Source organism: Lepus europaeus, chromosome 20, assembly GCF_033115175.1.
Source record: "Lepus europaeus isolate LE1 chromosome 20, mLepTim1.pri, whole genome shotgun sequence".
NCBI lineage: Eukaryota > Metazoa > Chordata > Mammalia > Lagomorpha > Leporidae > Lepus > Lepus europaeus.
Genome location: NC_084846.1, coordinates 63100096 through 63121456, shown reverse-complemented (window position 1 = coordinate 63121456; position 21361 = coordinate 63100096). Strand labels below are relative to the sequence as shown.

Genomic DNA, 21361 nt, shown 5'->3' with positions numbered 1-21361 from the left:
CGGGAGCCTCCGCACCTCGCCACCCCCCAGCCTGCCTGGACGTGCTGGGGTCCCTGGTGCAGGAGGCTGCCTCTGCCCCCCAGCCCCCACCTGGCCATGCCTCAGGGCCGGCGGCTCTGCCCTAAACCCAGCCCCCGCCCCAGTGCCCGCTGGAGGCCAGAGGGCAGGCGGGCGGGGGCCACGGGCGCCTGCTCTGCTGCACCTCGGGCTTGGCTCCAAGGCCACCTCAGAAGGGCTCTGAGAAGTCCCCCAGAAGGGAAAGGGGGTGACGAGGCTTCCCCAGGGTGCAGGGCCCAGCCCCACCTCCGCCTGGCTTCCCACACCGGTGCCCTCCCTGGTGCAGGGGTCCCATACACAGGCCCCGTGTCCACTCTCAGGGGCCTGGCTTTGAGCCCCTGCACCGGCTGAGCCTGAGGCTCGGGGGCTGGGCTGCTTTTCCTTCCTTGCTTACCGGCCTGGGTGGGGCCCAGAGCCACCCCGCACCGGGGTCCGCAGGTGCCAGGCAGACCGTGGTGAGCGGGCCGTGGGGTCAGGCCTACTGTAAAGGTCCAGGATGTCGGGTTCTGACCTGGGGCCTCTGTAGAGGGCTGACCGCTGGGCTCACACACACAACGCCTGGGTCCCTTGGGGTGGATGGGGCCATGTGTGCGGGAATCAGACAGTGGGCAGGTGCACGTGCGGGTGTGGTGTGGACCTCCAGAGCCCTCCCAGACTCCTGGATGCCTCGACGCTGCTGGGTGGTGCAAGTGGCTGAGACAGGCGAAGGAGGAGGGGCTCCCCTGGCAGGGCTGGTCACCTGGGGCCCGCAGGGCTTGCCGTGCACTGCAGGTGTGGAGAGTGGAGTCCCTGGTCCCCCTGGGGCCCCCGAATGTAGGGAGGCTGGGGCATGAAGGGCGCCTGGGGCAGCTCTGGAACAGCAGAGCTGGACGCACACCTCCCTCACTGTCTCAGTGGGGAAACTGAGGCCCCCAGTGGGGTTTGGACACAGCTGCCACTCACCAGGCAGGGCCTGAGCCCTAAGATGTGGTCCTGGTCATGAGGGTGCCTCTAGCTGCCCCGCCCAGAGTGTCAGTGTCCACTGTCCTTGTGCCCACCCTGCCTGGTGTAAGATGGGTTGACATCTCCCCCGCCTCGATGATGTTGGTTTAGGCTCAGATTTGCCGGCTTAGCCTGGGGAGCAGAGCCCCTGCAGCGTTAACCCAGAGCCCCCCGCCACATCAGCCCCCTGTGTCCAGGCCAGGGCAGTAGGGGCAGGGCTGTCCCCATTGGCAGGGTCCCTGTCCGCAGGCCCTCCCTCAGCCAGCTGCACGTTGACGTTCAGATGGGATCCCTGGGGTGGGGCCGGGCTGCCCACCAGGCACACGCGATTCCCGTGCAGCCCATGAGGCCCTGTAGGGCCTGTTCTTGTTCTGTCGTCCAGAGTGGCCTGGGACGGGTGTCATTCGTCCAGGCCGTGCAGCAGATGGGACTCACAGCACCTGCGCGGTGTGGCCGCTCTGGTCTCGGGAGTGGAGCAGCTCCCACGCGGCCTGCTCCGGTGTCTCCCTGCGTAGGGAGGAGCGGGGCACAGCCCCCTGTCGTGGGTGGACCTTGTGCCCCCGCTTCCTGCCCCTGCTCCGCCTCCCCAAGCCTCATGCCTCCCTAGAGACAGCCCTGCAGCTGGGGGCAGGCACCCCGGCACCCTCCCTGCCGTTCGTCACCCGCTGTCAGGAGCAGGTGGGGAGACCTCCCCAGCTCGGTTCCCAGCTGCACGATGCGGAATGAAGGGAAGAGACTTTCCTAACAGACACGCTTGTCCTGGGTCTGTGGCTTCCGCCCTGGTAGGCCCTCCTTCCTCAGGGGGGTGCTGGCCAGGATCAGACCTGGGGGTCCCGAGGGCAGCTGCCTGTCCCTGGGCTCTCAGCCTGGGCCTTCAGACCTGGCCGCCTTGAGCTGGTCCCTGTGCTTCAGTTTCTATCTCTGATGGGGCTTCACACAGCAGGTGCAGCGGGGTCGTTGAGAATCCTCACCCCCACTGCCCTCAGCAGAACTTTCCTTACTCTTAGCTCACCCGCTCCCTCTGAGCAACACCTGAGCACCACCGTGCCCCCAGGCACAGCCCAGAGGAGCTGCGGAACCTTCCAACCCCCCCCCCACAAGAGTTGGACACAAAGCCCCCAGGCTTGTGCGTTAGTGTGGCTGTGCTGCAGGGCCGTGGTCCCTCTCTGATGGGCTGTGATGGCCAGGGGGGGGGGGCAGAGCCCACAGGTGTCCTTGTGTTAGTGTGGCTGTGCTGCAGGGCCGTGGTCCCTCTCTGATGGGCTGTGATGGCCGGGGGGGGGGGCAGAGCCCACAGGTGTCCTTGTGTTAGTGTGGCTGTGCTGCAGGGCCGTGGTCCCTCTCTGATGGGCTGTGATGGCCAGGGGGCGGAGCCCACAGGTGTCCTTGTGTTAGTGTGGCTGTGCTGCAGGGCCGTGGTCCCTCTCTGATGGGCTGTGATGGCCAGGGGGGGGCAGAGCACACAGGGTGTCCTTGTGTTAGTGTGGCTGTGCTGCAGGGCCGTGGTCCCTCTCTGATGGGCTGTGATGGCCGGGGGGGGGGGGCAGAGCCCACAGGTGTCCTTGTGTTAGTGTGGCTGTGCTGCAGGGCCGTGGTCCCTCTCTGATGGGCTGTGATGGCCGGGGGGGGGGGGGCAGAGCCCACAGGTGTCCTTGTGTTAGTGTGGCTGTGCTGCAGGGCCGTGGTCCCTCTCTGATGGGCTGTGATGGCCAGGGGGGGGCAGAGCCCACAGGTGTCCTTGTGTTAGTGTGGCTGTGCTGCAGGGCCGTGGTCCCTCTCTGATGGGCTGTGGTGGCCCGGGGGGGGGGGGCAGAGCCCACAGGTGTCCTTGTGTTAGTGTGGCTGTGCTGCAGGGCCATGGTCCCTCTCTGATGGGCTGTGATGGCCAGGGGGCAGAGCCCACAGGTGTCCTTGTGTTAGTGTGGCTGTGCTGCAGGGCCGTGGTCCCTCTCTGATGGGCTGTGATGGCCGGGGGGGGGCAGAGCCCACAGGTGTCCTTGTGTTAGTGTGGCTGTGCTGCAGGGCCGTGGTCCCTCTCTGATGGGCTGTGATGGCCAGGGGGCAGAGCCCACAGGTGTCCTTGTGTTAGTGTGGCTGTGCTGCAGGGCCGTGGTCCCTCTCTGATGGGCTGTGATGGCCAGGGGGGGGCAGAGCCCACAGGTGTCCTTGTGTTAGTGTGGCTGTGCTGCAGGGCCGTGGTCCCTCTCTGATGGGCTGTGATGGCCGGGGGGGGGGGGGCAGAGCCCACAGGTGTCCTTGTGTTAGTGTGGCTGTGCTGCAGGGCCGTGGTCCCTCTCTGATGGGCTGTGATGGCCAGGGGGGCAGAGCCCACAGGTGTCCTTGTGTTAGTGTGGCTGTGCTGCAGGGCCGTGGTCCCTCTCTGATGGGCTGTGATGGCCGGGGGAGGGGGGGCAGAGCCCACAGGTGTCCTTGTGTTAGTGTGGCTGTGCTGCAGGGCCGTGGTCCCTCTCTGATGGGCTGTGATGGCCGGGGGAGGGGGGGCAGAGCCCACAGGTGTCCTTGTGTTAGTGTGGCTGTGCTGCAGGGCCGTGGTCCCTCTCTGATGGGCTGTGATGGCCAGGGGGGGGGGGCAGAGCCCACAGGTGTCCTTGTGTTAGTGTGGCTGTGCTGCAGGGCCGTGGTCCCTCTCTGATGGGCTGTGATGGCCGGGGGGGGGGGGCAGAGCCCACAGGTGTCCTTGTGTTAGTGTGGCTGTGCTGCAGGGCCGTGGTCCCTCTCTGATGGGCTGTGATGGCCGGGGGGGGGCAGAGCCCACAGGTGTCCTTGTGTTAGTGTGGCTGTGCTGCAGGGCCGTGGTCCCTCTCTGATGGGCTGTGATGGCCAGGGGGGGGGGGCAGAGCCCACAGGTGTCCTTGTGTTAGTGTGGCTGTGCTGCAGGGCCGTGGTCCCTCTCTGATGGGCTGTGATGGCCGGGGGGGGGCAGAGCCCACAGGTGTCCTTGTGTTAGTGTGGCTGTGCTGCAGGGCCGTGGTCCCTCTCTGATGGGCTGTGGTGGCCAGGGGGCAGAGCCCACAGGTGTCCTTGTGTTAGTGTGGCTGTGCTGCAGGGCCGTGGTCCCTCTCTGATGGGCTGTGATGGCCAGGGGGCAGAGCCCACAGGGTGTCCTTGTGTTAGTGTGGCTGTGCTGCAGGGCCGTGGTCCCTCTCTGATGGGCTGTGATGGCCGGGGGGGGGCAGAGCCCACAGGTGTCCTTGTGTTAGTGTGGCTGTGCTGCAGGGCCGTGGTCCCTCTCTGATGGGCTGTGATGGCCGGGGGGGGGGGGCAGAGCCCACAGGTGTCCTTGCTGCAGGTGCACCTGCTTTGCTTGGCTGTTGCAAGCAGGTGACCCACACCGGCTGGGACGCCCCAGACCCTGGAGACGGCTGAGGCATGGGAAGAGCGGAGCCCAGGCACACACATTGTCTCCTCCTCTCTCTGACGCGGCCCTTGCCACCCCCGGGACAGTGTTTGCAGATCAGCGGGGCTGTGTGGTGAGTGTAGGCTGTTGTCCCCAGCAGACACCACCCAGGCCTGCACACCAAGAGCATCTGGGCATCATCACGAGAGGCCTTGGCCTTGAACCCCAGTCTTGATGGCCTCTAGGGTTGTGGGCATCCCTGGCATGGGGTAGCCAAGCGTGGGGTGTGCCCAGCACTGGGCCCCACAGGTCCTGCTGCCCTCAGGGGCACCCAGGGTGCAGGGCTGGCAGCACACGCAACGGCATCTCGCGGCAGAATCACCTGGAAAAGCCTTGGGGCCCGGCATCCCCGGGGCGGGGAGCGCGGCTGTTGTGCCATCATCGGCATGCGGGCTCGTGGGTGGGTAATTGCAGGCTCCCGTGTAGGCTGATCTTGCAGTGAAATTGTTTGTTTTGTCTTGTGTTTTGTTTTTTTTTGTGTTTTCTGATAAGCGCTTTCATGGGGGTATAAATGAGCAATGAGTGCTATGATGTCTGTGGGCTGCGCCTCCGGCAGGGGAAACACTCAGCTCCTCTCCCCCAGCATCTGAGCAGGTGCACAGGAGGGGGCACACATGCGTGTGCGCAGACTTGCCCCCACATGGCCCAGCCTGTCACCTTGGGCTTGCACCAGCCCACACCCCTGCCTTCACTTGTGTGCAGATCCCCAAGCGCTGAGATGAGCCGCCCCTCGCCCTGCCGCCCCTCCTGGGAGTCAGCGCCCACGGCAGCAGCATGTGGGTGTGTTTGCAGAGCTGGGTGTGGGGTCGAGGGAGCCAGAGGCTGGGGCGGGGTCTCACCCTGTTGGCCTGGAGCCTCCCCTGGGGCCCTCCCTTCTGTGGGGTGCCAGGTGCCAGGCACCCGGCGTGAAGCAGATGGCAGCCAGGTGGGCAGGGCGGGGGAGCTCTGGGGTAGTCCTGGGGCAGAGAGCCAGTTCTGCAGAGAGGCGCCTGTGTGCGAGGGAGGCTGTGCGACTCATGTGGCCCGTACCCCAGACCTCGCCGTGCCCGCCTCAGAGGACGGGGCCCAGCGATGGCCCGGCCACAGACTGCCTAGCTGTCCCACTTCCTAGTGGTCATTTCTAATTGGCGCCTGCCATCTTTCTCACCGTTGAAGGACACGGCCCCTGCCGCCTTGGTGGGCACAAGCAGGTGCTCGGCATTCGATCCAGCACCACCTCCCCTCTCCCAGGAGCCGAGCACCATCCTGTACTTGCTTCGCGGCCCCCGTGGCTGTTCCCCTGGGATGTGCCAGCTTTGACCTTGATGCAAAGAGCCCAGTTGGGGCCCTGCTTTTCCCGCCGGCAGGCTGTTGGGACCCGGGGTGCTGGCGGGGACCCTGCATTGTGCCGTGTGGCGGCAGCCGCATGCCTGCCCTTCTCTGGGCCGTGGGGAGGCGGGGGGTGCTTTTTGCTGTCACCGTCTCCATTGGCCTTGAAATCTCCCTGGCCCCGCTGTTGGGAAGACCAGATTTCTGGCTGACAAATTGTTCCATTCTTTGGGGACCCTGTGGAGGAGCTGCTCAAGGGGCAGTGGCCTCTGAAGACTGGGGGTCCAGGTGCCCAGCGGCCGTCTGTTTGGGCCCTGAGCTTTGTGGGTGGGAGGAGGGGCGGCTAGCACCCCGAGGGCCCTGAGGGCGCATCCTGCTGTCACCCCATCCTGCTGGAAGGATGGGTTTGGATCAGCAGAACGCTCCCGAGAGCGTGGGGTGAGGACAGACAAGTGAAGGGTGCAGGCTGTGTCACCAGTGCCTGTCACTTCTGTTCTTGTGCACCTGCCCCTGCCTCCTGCCCTGAGCGCCTGCTCCCGGTGTCTGCACAGAGACCAGGCGGCGGGTGGGCGTGTGCCCTCCTCGGGCCACCTGTCAGCCTCCTGCCGGGGGCTCTCCTGCCCGGGCAGCGTGTGTCGCCGGCTGCTGGGGCGGAGCTGACGTCTGCTCCTCTTCTGCCCCTAGATCACCAGAAGCTGGAGAGAGAGGCAAGGATCTGCCGCCTTCTGAAGCATTCCAACATCGGTGAGCCGCAGGGGCGGGGCTGGGCGGGGCGGGGCCGTCCCCTCTCCCTCCGCTGCCCGGAAGTGCCCAGCCCCTGCCTCCTCCCAGGGTGGGTGCGGTGGCCTCAAGGATGGGCTGCCACGGGAGCAGCTGTATGCGTGTGTGCATCCGGCAGCCTGCCCCCAGGAACTCAGGCCTTGCCGTGTTGGGTGCTGCACCCGGAGCTTGTGGGTGGATTCCTGGGCCGGTGCCAGGGTGGGCCCAGGACTCTGTGTTGAAACAGCTGTGAGAAGCAGCCAGCTCTAGGGCCTGCAGCATGCACACCCCTCCCAGTTCAGGGCCGAGGTGCAGAGGGGTACTGAGTGTCATCAGGACCACTGTACCCCCAGAGAGCGGTGACAGCGAGAGGGGAGAGACAGAGACAGCAAGAGACAGAGGGGAGAGACAGAGACAGAGACAGCGAGAGACAGACGGAGAGAGAGAGGGAGACACAGGGACGGGGAGAGAGAGACAGAAACAGGGGAGAGAGAGACAGAGGGTAGAGAAAGGGACAGGGAGAGTCAGAGACAAGGAGAGAGAGAAACAGAGAAGAGGGGAGAGAGAGACAGAGAAACAGGGTCAGGGAGAGAGGGAGAGACAGGGACAGGGAGAAAGAGAGACAGAGGGGGGAGAGAGAGACAGGGAGACAGGGAGAGAGGGAGAGACAGGGACAGGGATGAGGCAGAGGGGAGAGACAGGGAGAGAGAGAAGGGAGAGACAGAAGATAGCTGAGACACAGAAAAGAAAACAAGGAAGACAGTGTCTTTAGAAAATATTTATTTATTTGAAAGACTGAGTTATAGAGAGAGGGGGAGAGAGAGATCTTCTATCCACTGGTTCACTTCCCAAATGGCCACAACGACCAGGGAGGTGGAAGCCAGGAGCCAGGAGCTCCATGGGGTCTCCCGTGTCAGTGGCAGGGGCCCAAGCACTTGGGCTGTCCTCTGCTGCTTTCCCAGGCGCATTGGCAGGGAGCTGGGTTGGAAGTGAAGCAGCCGGGACTCGAACAGCGCCCACACGGAATGTTGATGCTCACCATGCTGCGCCACGGCACCGGCCCCAGCACAGTCTTTTTAAAGATTGAGGTAGGGGCCGGCGCTCTGGCGCAGTGGGTTAATCCTCTGCCTGCGGTGCCAGCATCCCATATAGCACCAGTTCTAGTCCCGGCTGCTCCTCTTCCAATCCAACTCTCTGCTGGATCGGGAAAGCAGTAGAAGATGGCCCAAGTGCTTGGGCCCCTGCACCCACGTGGGAGACCTGGAAGAAGCTCCTGGCTTCGGATCAGCGCAGCTCTGGCCATCTGGGGAGTGAACCAGCGGATGGAAGACCTCTCTCTCTGTCTTTCCCTCTCACCGTCTGTAACTCTACCTCTCAAATAAATAAATAAATTAAAAAAAAAAAAGATGACGGTAAAGCATGCATAACATAGCACCGATAATCTTAACGTCTGTGCTGGCGGGGTTCTGAGTCACTCCAGACACCCTCCCTGGCAAGTGCCCTGCGCCAGTGACTACTCCCCAACCTGTCCCCACAGAAACCTGGTGCTTCTGAAACCCTGGCCCCCGGCCCCGGGCACCCCTTCCACTCCGTCTCTGTGAGCTTGACAGCTTGCAGGGCATCCGGCAGCCTCCGCAGTGCTGTCGTGTCTGGGAGTCTGGCTTGTTTCACCGAGCAAGGTGCAGCTGCAGGTGCCTATGCCCCGCCCGCTGCCTCCCCGGGGGTAACTGAGAGTCCTCCTCCTTGCTTAGCCATCGGCACCCAGGGCCAGCTGTGTCTGTCCGAGTCCCGAGTGCAGGGACAGCTCCCAGTTCTTCGGGACCCTGGGATCGCTGGGTCTCGGAAACCCTGGGTTGGCCTCTGGTTGGCAGGTCCTGGTGGTCCCCACGGTGGCTCCGTGGGCCACAGAGTGACTTTCAGCTGCTGTGTGAGCACCTCGGGCCATGGGCCAGTGTCCCCAGGCTGAGCCATCACGTTGTGTGTGGGGTTCCCAAGCCAGGACCACAGCGGGGAGGGACCACGGGCAGCTCCGAGCCGGGCCTTTGCTGCTCCCAAGAAGCCACCCAGCCCCATCCAGGCTGCCAGCCAGGTCCTCACCTCTCGGGGTTCTGTGTCAGCCGTGTCTGCCGTGAGGTGTTGGGGGCCCTGTGGAGGAAGGGGTGGGGTGAGCATGGCTCCGGCTGCCCGGGCCCTGGGCCTGTCGGAAGCAGGGCCGCAGGTCAGAGCCCTGGGCCACGTGGGCTGCAGGGGCTGTTGTCAGGACCAGCTTCTGGGCCGAGTGTGGGGCTGGCTCCCTGCTCGGTGATGGTGACGGTGACGGCTGAGGCGTCTGTGGTCTGTCCCCACCTGGGCATGGGGCTGGGCTGCCCCCATGCTGCCCCCAGTGCCCCGCGATGCCCCAGGGAACTCCATCCCCGGGGAGATGCTGGGCTTTGCCCTTCAGCACTCAGGCTGCCCATGCCGGCGGGGCCCCAGGATCTATGGGGGGGCGGCGTCTGTCTCACCACCAGTGCCCGAGTGGGAGTGGGCGTCTCAGCTGCCCCCAGCCTCCCCTCCATGCGTCTGCACCTGCCCGGGCCTGGCCCTGGCCTCGGGCTTGGGTCGGCCTCCTTTACCGGTTGTTCCCTGACAGCGGGGCAGGGGGTCGCGGCGGGGATGGAGGGCTCTGGGGTCTTTGTGCAAAGGTCGAGCTCAAGCAGGGGCAGGGGTGACGGGCTGCTGGTCAGGCCCTGCAGGACCGGGGTCAGCCCTCCGAGGCCCGTGGGTGTTCCAGGTGTTGAGAGGAAGGTCCGACGGCTGCCTGGGATGGGCAGACGGCCCTGGATCCCTTGCCTTGGTCCCAGCAAGGCCCTTGAATGCCCCTAGCAGAGGGGCAGCCCCCAGGGGAGAGCCCCAGCCAGCAGAGCAAGAAGATGGACAGGGTCCCTGTGCACCTCCCCCTGGGCTTCGGCGGACTCTGCCCACTGCCCACTGTGTGCTCCCCGGGGCTTTTTGTCCAGTGTCTTTATTTAAATAGAATTCGGGACAGATCAGTTTTTTTTGTTTAACTCTGACTTCACAGATCTGATGTGCTAGTTAGGTTTTCTTCTAGACCAGTAAGTATGTAACTATTCCTCCAATGTTTTCAATTGTTTCAATTTTCTTTTTTTATTTATTTGAAAGGCAGAGAGACAGGGAGATTTCCCATCTGCTGGCCCACTCCCCCAATGCCCACTATAGCCTTGGCTCGGCCAGGCCGAAGCCGGGAGCCTGGAACTCCATCTGGGCCTCCCAGGCAGGTGGTGGGGCCCAAGCACTTGAGCCCTCCCCTGCTGCCTCCCAGGAACCTGGGACTGGAAGAGGGGCCGGGACCTGAGCTCAGGCACTCCCGCGTGGCCGTGGGTGTCCCGAGGGGTACCCTGAGGGTGCTCGGCCTCTCCGTGCTCCACCTACCGCCTGGGTAAACACCGTGAGGGCGCCAGCGGGCCTGGGCACGTGCCTTGTTGTCACTGCCAGCAGCAGGCAGAGTCCTCACATGCGAGAGCAAGGCCCAGCATGGGTTGTTCTGGAACATTCTTGCTGCTCAGGCTTAGGGCGCACGGGTGGCCCAGGGCAGGCAGTCACCCTCACCCCCCTATCCCTCCATTGTCACCAAGCACACCGACCCCACAGGCACGAGGTGGAATGTGCCAGGCCCAGCTGTTCTGCAGCCCCGAGTCAGCCTCTGAACCTTGCAGAGCCCAACGCCATCAGTCTGTGTACACGTGTGGTACAGACCTGGACCGACGCCAGTCTGTGTACACGTGTGGTACAGACCTGGACCGACGCCATCAGTCTGTGTACACGTGTGGCGCAGACCTGGACCGACGCCATCAGTCTGTGTACACGTGTGGTACAGACCTGGACCGACGCCATCAGTCTGTACATGCGTGGCGCAGACCTGGACCGACACCATCAGTCTGTGTACACGCGTGGCGCAGACCTGGACCGACGCCATCAGTCTGTGTACATGCGTGGCGCAGACCTTGACCGACGCCATCAGTCTGTGCATGTGTGGCACGGACCCAGAGCCTGAGGCTGCAGGAGACGTGTGGCCGTCGTGTCCTCTCGCAGATCACGCTCCGTGGGCTCCTGTCCGGGCCTGTGCTGGGTGAGCCCCTCCTGCGGGGCACCCAGGCAGGCAGCTGAGGCTGCAGGAAGGGCAGGGGCGCTGCCCAGAGGCCTGTGGACACTGGCGTCAGGGCCCTGCCCTCGGCCACGCCCCTGGGCCCTCCCCATACGGCAGGCAGCCCTGGGGGCTCTGAGGTGGGCAGGGAGCTGTGCCCCGGCTCCCAGCCGCCGCTCACGACTTCTTTGTGCCCGCAGTGCGTCTCCATGACAGCATCTCCGAGGAGGGCTTCCACTACCTGGTCTTCGATCTGTGAGTGTCCGAGCTGGGGACCCCGCAGCACCCCCAGTGTTGGCCCTGGCAGGGTTCCACGCTCCCCTCTCCTTGGCTTTGCACTAGGTTTGCTGAGTCCCATGGGGCTGGGACTGACGTCCTGGGCCCCTGCACCACAGAGAGCAGCTGCAGGACATAGCGGGTGGGCGGAGGGGAGGGGAGCACCCCCAGGACAGTCTGGGGTGCATTCGCCACCTCTCCTGTTGCGTGTCTGTGCGTGCCTGTGGCCAGCATGTGTGTGCGTCCATCTGTGGGCTGGTGTGTGTGTGTGCACAGGTGCCTGTGGGCTAGTGTGTGCGTGTGTGCACCTGCCCGCCTGTGGGCTGTCGCTGAGTGAGGAGGCGTCTGGGCCACTGCCACCTCTCACTTCCTGCTGGATGTAGAAGCAGTGATGTCATCTCCCTCCCGCTCACAGCTCCTGCTGAGCAGCTATGTTTAGCTGTCCTGAGTCAGTGCCAAGGACCCTGGGCTGAGCAGGCCATAGCTGTGGGAAGCCCCTGTGGCCTCCAAGCAATAGCCAGGCCGGGGAAGCCCGCCTGGTGCGGTTGTCATGGTTACCCCAGGCCCTGTTGGCAGAACTGGATCAGTGCAGCAGGAGAGGCCCCCTGGTCAGGAGAGACTGGGCTGTCCCTGCAGGAACTTGGTCACCTCTCTGTCACCTGTGTGAGTCCCATAGGATCACAGCTGGGTGACCAGGGCTGCTGGGACGGAAGCTGTGCCGTGAAATGTGTGTCTCTTAGGCAGGGAGGTGGCTCGCCCCGCCCTGGGTACCCTGAGCTGGGGCTGGCCCTGCCTGGGGCCCCTGGGGACCAGCAGATGACTGACTGTGTTTTGGAGCTGAGAAGGGGAGAGGGGTGGTGTGTGCACGTGTGTGCATGTGCCCATGCGAGGGGCTCTGTGCCTCCTGGCTGGCCCAGCACACACTTGTGTTCTGGCGGGAGAGCTTTGAAGGGCGCTGAGTCTGCAGGGGCTCTACCACCCCCCGATCTCTGGGCCCTGTGCCTGCAGCAGCCCCCGGGGAGGTGCTGCCCGGCCTGTCCTGGCGTGAGCCTCTCTGTGGGCCCTGCTTGTACACCTGTGTGCGTGTGCGTGGTGCTCCCACGCCTGGGCACAGGGGCCTTGCATGCGTCTACACACCCAGAGGAAGGAGGCTCCCTCGTGTCCCCATCGCATAAGGCAAGGGGACAGAGGTGGCCTGGCAGGCTGTGCAGACTGCAGCTTTCTGAGCACCTGGCCCAGGTACCTCTCAGGTGGGGTCCTTGGGCTGCAGCCCTGGCCCTGCTTGGTGGCCTTTCCACCACTGTCCAGTGCCTGGACTCCAGGTCCACAGAGCCTGCTCTGGGCTGCACACTCTGAGGCCTGGAGAGCTCACCCCCAGCACTGGGGAGGTCAGGCTCTCACGTGGGCTGGGGCTGTGCACTCGTGAGTACAGCACAAGCCCATATACCCATACACATGTGTGCACACAGGCACACACAGACCCAGACACGTCCACATGGATATGTGTGCACACTGTACACACGGATACCGAGACATGTATTCACATGTACATGGGTGCACACGGACACAGAGACACACATCCACATACACATGGGTGCACACACACACAGACACATACACATGGGTGCACACACACAGACACACATCCACATCCACATGGGTGCACACAGACACAGACACACATCCACATACACATGGGTGCACACACACACAGACACATACACATGGGTGCACACGGACACAGAGACACATCCACATACACATGGGTGCACACTCACACAGACACATACACATGGGTGCACACACACAGACACACATCCACATACACATGGGTGCACACACACAGACACACATCCACGTACACATGGGTGCACACAGACACACAGACACATACACATGGGTGCACACACACACAGACACATACCCATGGGTGCACACACACAGACACACATCCACATCCACATGGGTGCACACACACAGACACACATCCACATACCCATGGGTGCACACAGACACACATCCACATACACATGGGTGCACACGGACACAGAGACACATCCACATACCCATGGGTGCACATACACAGACACATACACATGGGTGCACACACACAGAGACACACATACACATGGGTGCACACACACATACACATGGGTGCACACGGACAGAGACACATCCACATACCCATGGGTGCACACACACAGACACACATCCACGTACACATGGGTGCACACAGACACAGAGACACATCCACATACACATGGGTGCACACACACACAGACACATACACATGGGTGCACACGGACACAGAGACACATCCACATACCCATGGGTGCACACACACATCCACATACCCATGGGTGCACACACACAGACACACATCCACATCCACATGGGTGCACACACACAGACACACATCCACGTACACATGGGTGCACACAGACACACATCCACATACACATGGGTGCACACGGACACAGAGACACATCCACATCCACATGGGTGCACACACACACACATCCACATACCCATGGGTGCACACGGACACAGAGACACATCCACATACACATGGGTGCACACACACACACATCCACATACCCATGGGTGCACACGGACACAGAGGCAGAGCCCCCGTGCCCAGCCCCCACCCAGGGGAGAAGGCAAGCATTCCATCCTCCCCGGGTTGCTGGCCCACCTTAGGGAGGGCCCTGACTTAGGGGCCGGCGGGGAGCTGCCCAGGACTGCAGCCTCCCCCACCCCTGCCCTGCCTTGGTGGCACCGCCCTCAGCCTCACTCCTCCAGAGGCCGTGCGCACCCTCACCCTGAGGGCTGCTGGGACCTCCCTGGCGTTGCTTTTCACTCCTCAGGCCAGGGCCGGTCCTTGCTGCGGGCCAGCCCAGCCCTGGGTGCCAGGCACCAAAGTGAGGACGGCCAGAGCCTCACCCCGCAGAAGGGGTGAGGGCTGAAGTGCAGGTGGACTAGCCAAGAGAAGGAGGGTGCCCTCAGGTCCCCACACATACAGGGCGTCCCCAGCCCTCAGGGCCAGAGCCTCTGCTGGGGGGTGGGGCACGGGTCCTGAGCAGATCCAGTGGCTGAGTAGGGGAGGGGCCTGGGCAAAGCCAGGGGCTGCATCTGTCCCCCTCCCTTGCCTTTTGTGCCATGCCACGTCGCCTGCCCATGGGACCCTGGCAGCCCAGACTCTTTGGAGTCCTCAGTGGCCTGCCCTGGGGTTGCCCTGATCATGAGACTGTGCCCTGGGAGGGGCTAGGGGCAGGAGGGGGGTGCACAGAGGCTCCCCTTGGTTCTCCTGTGAGCCAGACCCTCCCCCACCGTGCTGGCCCTGGGGGTGGAGTTGGGGAGGGGAAGTCTGAGCTCAGACTGGGAGTTAGCATCACAGGCCCCGGGCACAGCGCTTCAATCTCCTGCACTGCGTCTCTGGGGAAGTCCCTGGCCCCTTAGAAACAGTTCCCTCGTCTGTAAATGGGGGATAACAGTGCCAGCGTCATGCGTGATTGTGAGCAGGTGAATGGTACGTGTCATCACTCAGTTCCAGGTGACGTTGGTCTTAGGGCAGAGGTAGGGATGGTGGTGATGAAGGCGATGAAGGTGATGGTGATGGTGGTGGTGATGAAGGTGATGATAATGGTGGTGATGATGGTAGTGTGATGTTAATGGTGGTGGTGGTGATGAAGGTGATGGGGGGGACAGGATCCATGATCCCTATGTTTCTCCCACAGGGTCACTGGTGGGGAGCTCTTTGAAGACATTGTGGCGAGAGAGTACTACAGCGAGGCTGATGCCAGGTGGGTGCAGAGCCTGCCTTCCTTGCTGTCCCTCCCGCAGCCCTACTCCTGCCCCTCCTTAATCCTTGGCCAGTCCTGAGCAGGCGCCTCGGTTCCTCCCACAGCCCTTGGAGGGAAGCCAAGTGGACGTGTTGAGCTGTCCCCGGGCTTCTGCCGGACAGGTGGAAAGCACAGGGCAGCCTGAGTGTCCCTGAGCAGAGTGGGGTGGCCTGGGGGCCCAGGGCCTGCTGTGTGTCCCCGGGTGGACACTGGAATACATAGGGGTGTCCCTCGGTGGCCTTGGAGGGGCAGGCAGCAGGCAGAGGGCCGTCCTCCTTCCCATCCCTTCCCTGGGCCATCTCAGTCCCCAGCCACGACACGCACTACCTCCCAACACTTTTCCCAGAAAGCTGGGCCAGGAGCCACCTTCCCTGGGCTCTCCCACTGTCCCCTCACTGTCCGCTCAGGCCCACCCAGCCTGGGTGTGGTGCCAAGGCTGGGTAGCAGCCAGCACTGCGCCGGGTGGGGTGGGGGACACCCAGGCCACCTGCATCCCTGCTCAGCACACCCAGGGCCCCGCTGTGGGGGGCGACTGAGGGGCGCCAATGCCATCCGGGCTGGGGGCCTCCCAGGGCACCCGAGGGCAGCCCTTCTCTCCACCGGCCCTCGCTGGGATGGAAAGTGCGAGGGTCTCGGAGATGGCTGGGTGTGGTGTGGCTGCCAAGGCCAGGCGGAGGGGTGGCTGGTGTCAGCCAGGGAGGTGACCGCTACCTGTGCCTGCTGGGTGCCCGCCTGACCGGCGATGGCACATCCCAGGCTGCACAGCCCTGCCCCACGGGCTCTGCCTTTGAAGAAGACATGGCGAGGGGGAGGGGGTCTTCCCCAGGCGCTACTCTGTGGAGTTTAGGTCTTTTGTCTTCTCTAACCTCGTCTTCAAAGAGTGTGTACTAGCTTCCTAGCAAGGAAAACAAGGGTTCTTGGGGGGAGCGGCTCTCTGTGACTTGCCCCTACCTGTCGCCACAGGAGGGTGCGAGGGTCCAGGCTGGCTGTGGTGAAGGAGGGGGCTCCCCTGGGCCCCAGCCCCAAAAGGGTGCAGCCTCCGGCTTTTTCTCAAAGGCTCCTGGAGGAGGGGCCTGGGTTTTTTTAAAAATTTATTTATTTGAAAGAGTTACAGAGAGAGAGGTAGAGGCAGAGAGAGAGGTCTTCCATCCACTGGTTCACTCCCCAAATGGTCGAAACGGTCAGAGCTGCACCGATCTGAATCCAGGAGCCAGGAGCTTCTTCTGGGTCTCCCACGTGGGTGCAGGGGCCCAAGGACTTGGGCCATCTTCTACTGCTTTCCCAGGCCACAGCAGAGAGCTGGATCGGAAGTAGAGCAGCAGGGTCTTAAACTGAAGCCTATATGGGATGCTGGTGCTGCAGGCCAGGACTTTAACCTGCTGTGACACAGCGCCAGCCCAGGGCCTTGTATTTTACAAAACTACCTGCACACATTCAGTCCCCACTGAGTGGAGGCTTTCTGTATGGTCTCCTTGCAAGAGAAGAAGCCCCCACACCCCACTCTGAAACACTGGTTGGAGCTACACAGAGCCGGTGCTGCATGCTGGCTGGGCATCCCAGATACCTGTGGAGACGGGAGGTGGTGGTGGGGCCTGGGCTGGGACCAGTGCTCTCAGGGGCAGCTGGTGCCTCCCGTCCTCACATGGGACTGGACCTGCCCAGGGCCTGGCACTCTCCTTCTTCTGCAGCACCTGCGCATGCCCCGCCTCCATCCCCCCTGCCCCGCCCCTGCCCATGTCTTTCAGCCCTGGGCCCATCTTGCCCTCTGAGTGGCCTGGGGCTCCCCCCTGTTTGGAGGTACAAAGGAGATGCCTGGCATGTGCAGACTCCCCCAGTGCTGGGGCCCTCAGGCAGAGGCCAGAGGAGAGGGCACAGGTGGCCGCCTTGGCCACTCCGTAGTGTCAGCCTCTGGCCTGTCGCGGGCGGCCTCGGCCTCCCTCCTTGTACCCCCACTTCTCATGTTGTGTCCAATGGACTTGGCTTCCCCCACCGGGAGCCCTGCCTGCCTGGACCCCAGGGCCCCTGCCTGGGACCCCAGTGGCCTCAGTGGGCTCAGCGGGGAGAGCTGGGGTTTTCCAAGGTCCTCGGGAGTTGCTTGGGCTGTTCGGGTCCCAGAACCCAAACTGCAGAGTGGGGGAGCCCCCCCCTGCATCCCCCCACCGGGGCTCCCAGGTAGAGGGCACCCTGGCTCTTTGGAGCTGGCCCAGGAGACACGGGACTCTGGGCTGGATTCTCTCCGTTTTCTCTCCCAGCCCTGCTGCCTGGCGGAGCTCCAGTCCAGAGTGCTGGGGGCGGGGCAGAGTAAGGAGGTTGAGGCATGGAGAGGGAAAGGAAGCCCCATGGACAGCCCTGCCCAGGGCCAGCCCCAGCCCCTGGGAGGGTCACGTGGAGCCCCTGCCCACTGCCTTATGGAGAAGGCTGTCCCAGGCTCAGCCCCAGTAGCCCCGGCGCGTGTCCTGGAGGCCAGGGCAGCTGGGGTGGCCAGGGACTGCCCTGCCAGCCCTTGGCCACGCCGACACTCAGGCTCTATAGGCCCAGTAGGGTTGCACGGCTGCGACTCTGGGGAAAGAAAGTCAGGTTTGCGGCCGATGAGCAGCTGGCCAGAGGGTGGGGCTGCTGGAGCGTCAGGGCAGGACATGAGCTCACCCTCCTGCTGCCATTGGGACAGGTGGGTCCTGCGGGGATCTGCCTGCGCCTCCCGCACCTGCACCTAGAGGGACCACGAAGGGACCCTGGCAGGTGGGCTTCAGGCAGCCTGCAGCAGGTGCCCCCAGCCCCGCTGAGGGTCTCCGTGGTTGTGGCTACTTCACGCTGCGGCGTTGGGCTGTCCCTGGGTGGGCAGCCTGGCTCCAGGGGCAGCAGGAGGCGGGGGAGGCAGGCGGAGGCTACAGTGCACTCAGAGCTGGGAGGCCCTGGGCTTGCACTGCACAGCAGTGGTGCCGGGGAGGTGCCCCAGGGCAGCTCAGACCCTGCCTCCAGCCACGCTGCTGAGAGCTGCCGGGGACCAGCGGGAGGGCAGAAAAGCAGGGCCCTGGGTTCCCGCTGCTCCCGCAGACCCCAGGAGCTGGGCGGGGCAGCCCCTGCAGTCGGTGAGACCTCAGTTTACCCAAATGAAGCGACAGGCACATGCCCAGTCCTGGGGGCGCCCCCTGCACCTCGGCACCCCGGGCCCTGGCTCCGGCCGCTGCAGCTCTTCTCTGCCGTGGTTTCCCCTCCCTCCTGTCCACATGCCTTGCCATGCCTCCCTCCCGAGGGTCAGAAGTGGCTGTGTGGGTCAGGGAGGGGGCGCTGAGCATGGGGGTGTCCTGTGGGAGTCGCAGCTGGCCTTGGGAGGGAGAGAGGAGCCCGCGCCGCGGCCCCTCCTGCCGGCTTGCCCACACGCTCCCCGGACCCCCAGCCCGGAGGCCACGCCCAGCAGCCCACCCCACCCGCACTAACCTGCCTGCCGTCTGCCACAGTCACTGCATCCAGCAGATCCTGGAGGCTGTGCTGCACTGTCACCAGATGGGGGTCGTCCACAGAGACCTCAAGGTGAGTCCGCCCACGCCTGGCCGGGCGTCTGAGCAGAGCTGCGAGGCCAGCCAGGGCAGAGTGGGGGCTGCGGGACAAGGCACATCCATGCGGAGTGTGTGCGTGCATGTGCTCCTCACGAAGGTGCGTGTGCCCGTCTGTGACGTGAGTGTACACAGTGGGCATTTGTGCACTGCATGGAGGGATGCGTGTGTGTTTGTGAGATGTGGGTGCACACATGAGCATGGGCTGCCTGTGCACTGTGTGTCCGTGTGTGGGTACGTGTGCCCCTTAGTGCATGTGCACCCGTGAGTCTGCGGGTATGCATGTGGGCGGGGCGTCTGCGTCTCCAGCCCAGGGCTGGGGAGGGCAGTCTGCAGAAATGGGCCTGGTGACCAGCATACACTCAGGTTCTCACCTCCTGGGCTCCTGTCCAGACAGCCCGACAGGTAGGGGCGTGTGGCAGGTGCCGGCAGCCGGCTCCCCCTGCCAACTCCTGCCAGCCTCTCTCCACAGCGCGGATGCTCTGTGCACAAGGTTTGTCACCCCAGGGCACAGGGCGGGGTGTCACCCTCCCCTCTCTTCCTGCCTCTCTCCCGCTTTCTTGCCTCCAGCCTCCTGCTCTGCCCTCTCAGCCCACCTTCTCCAGGGTCTGGCTCAGCCAGGGGCTGTGTGGACCCCAGGGCCCTGGCCCCAGCATGCCCAAGGCTAGCTTTCCACAGGGGTTTGTACCGGGTAAGGTTAGACTTCCCATCCATCGTTGAAAAAATTATTTATTTGTCTTCATTTTATTTGAAAGGCAGAGAGACAGAGAGCTCTTCCATCTGCTGGTTCACTCTTCACCTGCCCACCAGAGCCAAGGCTGGGCCAGGCCGAAGATAGGAGTCCAGAACTCCATCTGGGTCTCCCACGTGGGTGGCAGGGTCCAAAGTACTTGAGCCATGACCCGCCGCTCCCAAGGTGTAAATGAACTGGAAGCTGCGTTGGAAGTGGGGCTGGGCTCAAACCCAGGCCCTCCGGATATGGGATGTGGGCTTAACCACTGCACCGGCCACCGGGGGACTTGCTCTCGGCAGCTGCTCTCGGCGGGGTGGGGGTCTCACACCGAGCAGGCCCGTGGTCCGCTCCTGCTCCCTCCGGTCTGTGTGGCCAGGCAGGTCCTGCCGTCTTATCAGGGCCCCAGGAGGAGCGATTCTGGGTTCTCCTCCCATGTGGGGGCCATGTGTGGGTGGCTTTAATGTGAGGGGACCTGGGCACTTTGTTAACTTTGCCCCCCCCCCCCCCCATTCTGAGGACAAGAGAGCCCTTGCTGTGGCTTCTCACCTGCTGAGTGGCAGATGTGCCTCCTGTCCTGGAGAAAAAGCTTACTGGGGCCACCACGCTGAGCCCTGAGCCAAGGCTGCAGCCCTCTGGGGCGGCAGAGGGCGCCATCTCTCAGCCGCGAGGGAGTTGGGGTGGAGCCTGTCCCCTAGGCCTCCTTGCCCAGTGCTTCCCAGAGCCCAGGGTCACCTGAGGCTCTGTCTTCCGCATGGGAAGAAACCCTGGTCTACTTCCTAGGGGGCGGGGGCACGGCTGGAGCAGCCCCTGCCCTCTTCTTTTCAGCTTCTCCGTGTGAGTGTGCGGGAGCTTGGGGCCCTTGGCTCAATCACGTTTGCAAAATCAAGGTCTTCAGGGGCCTCTGGGCAGTGCTCAGTGGGCAGGGCCACAGGGACCTGCCTGTCGGCAAGGGGCAGGGCATTGTAGGCAAGGCCACAGCCCGACAGGGTTGCCGAGGGCCACCAGGCTTGTGCTTGGCTGCTCTGCTGGGAACCTGGGAGCCCTCAGGTGAGCTCTGGGTCTGCATGCGGGTGTGGGGTCCAAGCTCAGGGCAGCGAGGGTCCCCCTGCCTCAGGTCCAGGGGCCACACTCACATTTTAAACTGAGTTCATAGCCAGAGTTCAAAGCAGGTCACATGGAAGCATTTTGTCGTCTTTAGTGACTTTTTTTTTCTTAAGATGTATTCTATTTATTTGAAGGGCAGAGTGAGAGAGAGAGAGAGATCTTCCATGTCTTTTGGTTCACTCTCCAAGTGGCTGCAACGGCCAGGGCTGGGTCAGGCAGGAGCCAGGAGCTCCATCCAGGTCCACTCAGGTGCATTAGCAAGGAGCTGGATGGGAAGTGGAGCTGGAGCCCATATGGGATGCTGGCATGCCAGGCAGCGACTTAACCCACTGCGCCAGCCCCTGGTGGCCACCTTAAGCAGCGCTGTCTGTAGGATGCAGGGCTGGTCTCAGGGTAGCTGCTGCGGTGACCCGAGGGCCTGGGAGCCCCCTGGTGGTCAGAGATCAGCCTGGCTGCTGTGCACCTGCTGGGCTCTGAGCACCTCCCGGGCCTTCTGGTCACCGGGAGGTGGTGGGGCCTTGAGGACACACGGGAGCCATGCTGGTTTGGAAGCTGGACAGGAAGGTCCCTCGGGCCCAGCAGCCCTGAGACCTCTCAGGCCCTCCGTGCCAGCTGTCCCCAGTCCCTGGCTACCTCTGCCTCGCGCCTGGAGCAGGGGTGGCGCTCCCCGAGGTGGGGCCTGAGCAGCTTCTCCCCGCCCGTGGGCACCATACGGGCAAGTGGTCAGGCAGCACTCTCAGCCCTGGGTGGTGGGCTCCCTGGATCCGGGGGTGGGGGGACCCGGAAGGGGAGCCGTGCCTGGCAGGTGGATGTCCTGGGCTCTTCTGAGTGCCGAGGCTCTTCCTTGCCCTGTGTGGCAGGGGGCGTTGTCCCACAGGAAGTGCCTCGTCCTCACCCCCCATATCAGGAATTGGGGGGGCCGTTGTGCCCCCTCACCAAGGGGCATCCCAGGGCTATGGGAAGCTGCACAGCTGCATGTAAGGATAAGGTGGCGATTTGGGTCCGGGGCCCCTAGGGTGGAATTCTGGGGTGTGGGGCTCCAAGACTCCAAGCTCTGGTGAAAGCCGACTTCTGCGGACAGCCTGGTTACCGCGTCCATCCCCGATGGGCCAGGCCCATGCACCCCTCTCCTGCCCACCCCACCCCCTGTGCTGCACCCCTACATGTGCACCTCACACCCTCGCG

At 63.6% G+C, this 21361-nt stretch overlaps 1 protein-coding gene across 18 annotated transcripts in view; it reads left to right on the top strand.

The window, feature by feature from the left end:
• CAMK2B (calcium/calmodulin dependent protein kinase II beta) overlaps window positions 1–21361 on the top strand; it is a 72030-nt gene that overhangs the window by 33671 nt on the left and 16998 nt on the right. For all 18 annotated transcript variants that reach the window (XM_062179498.1, XM_062179497.1, XM_062179507.1 and 15 more), the window contains exons 3-6: window positions 6449–6508; window positions 10868–10922; window positions 14681–14746; window positions 18244–18316. In XM_062179498.1, coding sequence (XP_062035482.1) covers window positions 6449–6508; window positions 10868–10922; window positions 14681–14746; window positions 18244–18316 — 254 coding nt within the window. The remainder of the gene's footprint in view (window positions 1–6448; window positions 6509–10867; window positions 10923–14680; window positions 14747–18243; window positions 18317–21361) is intronic.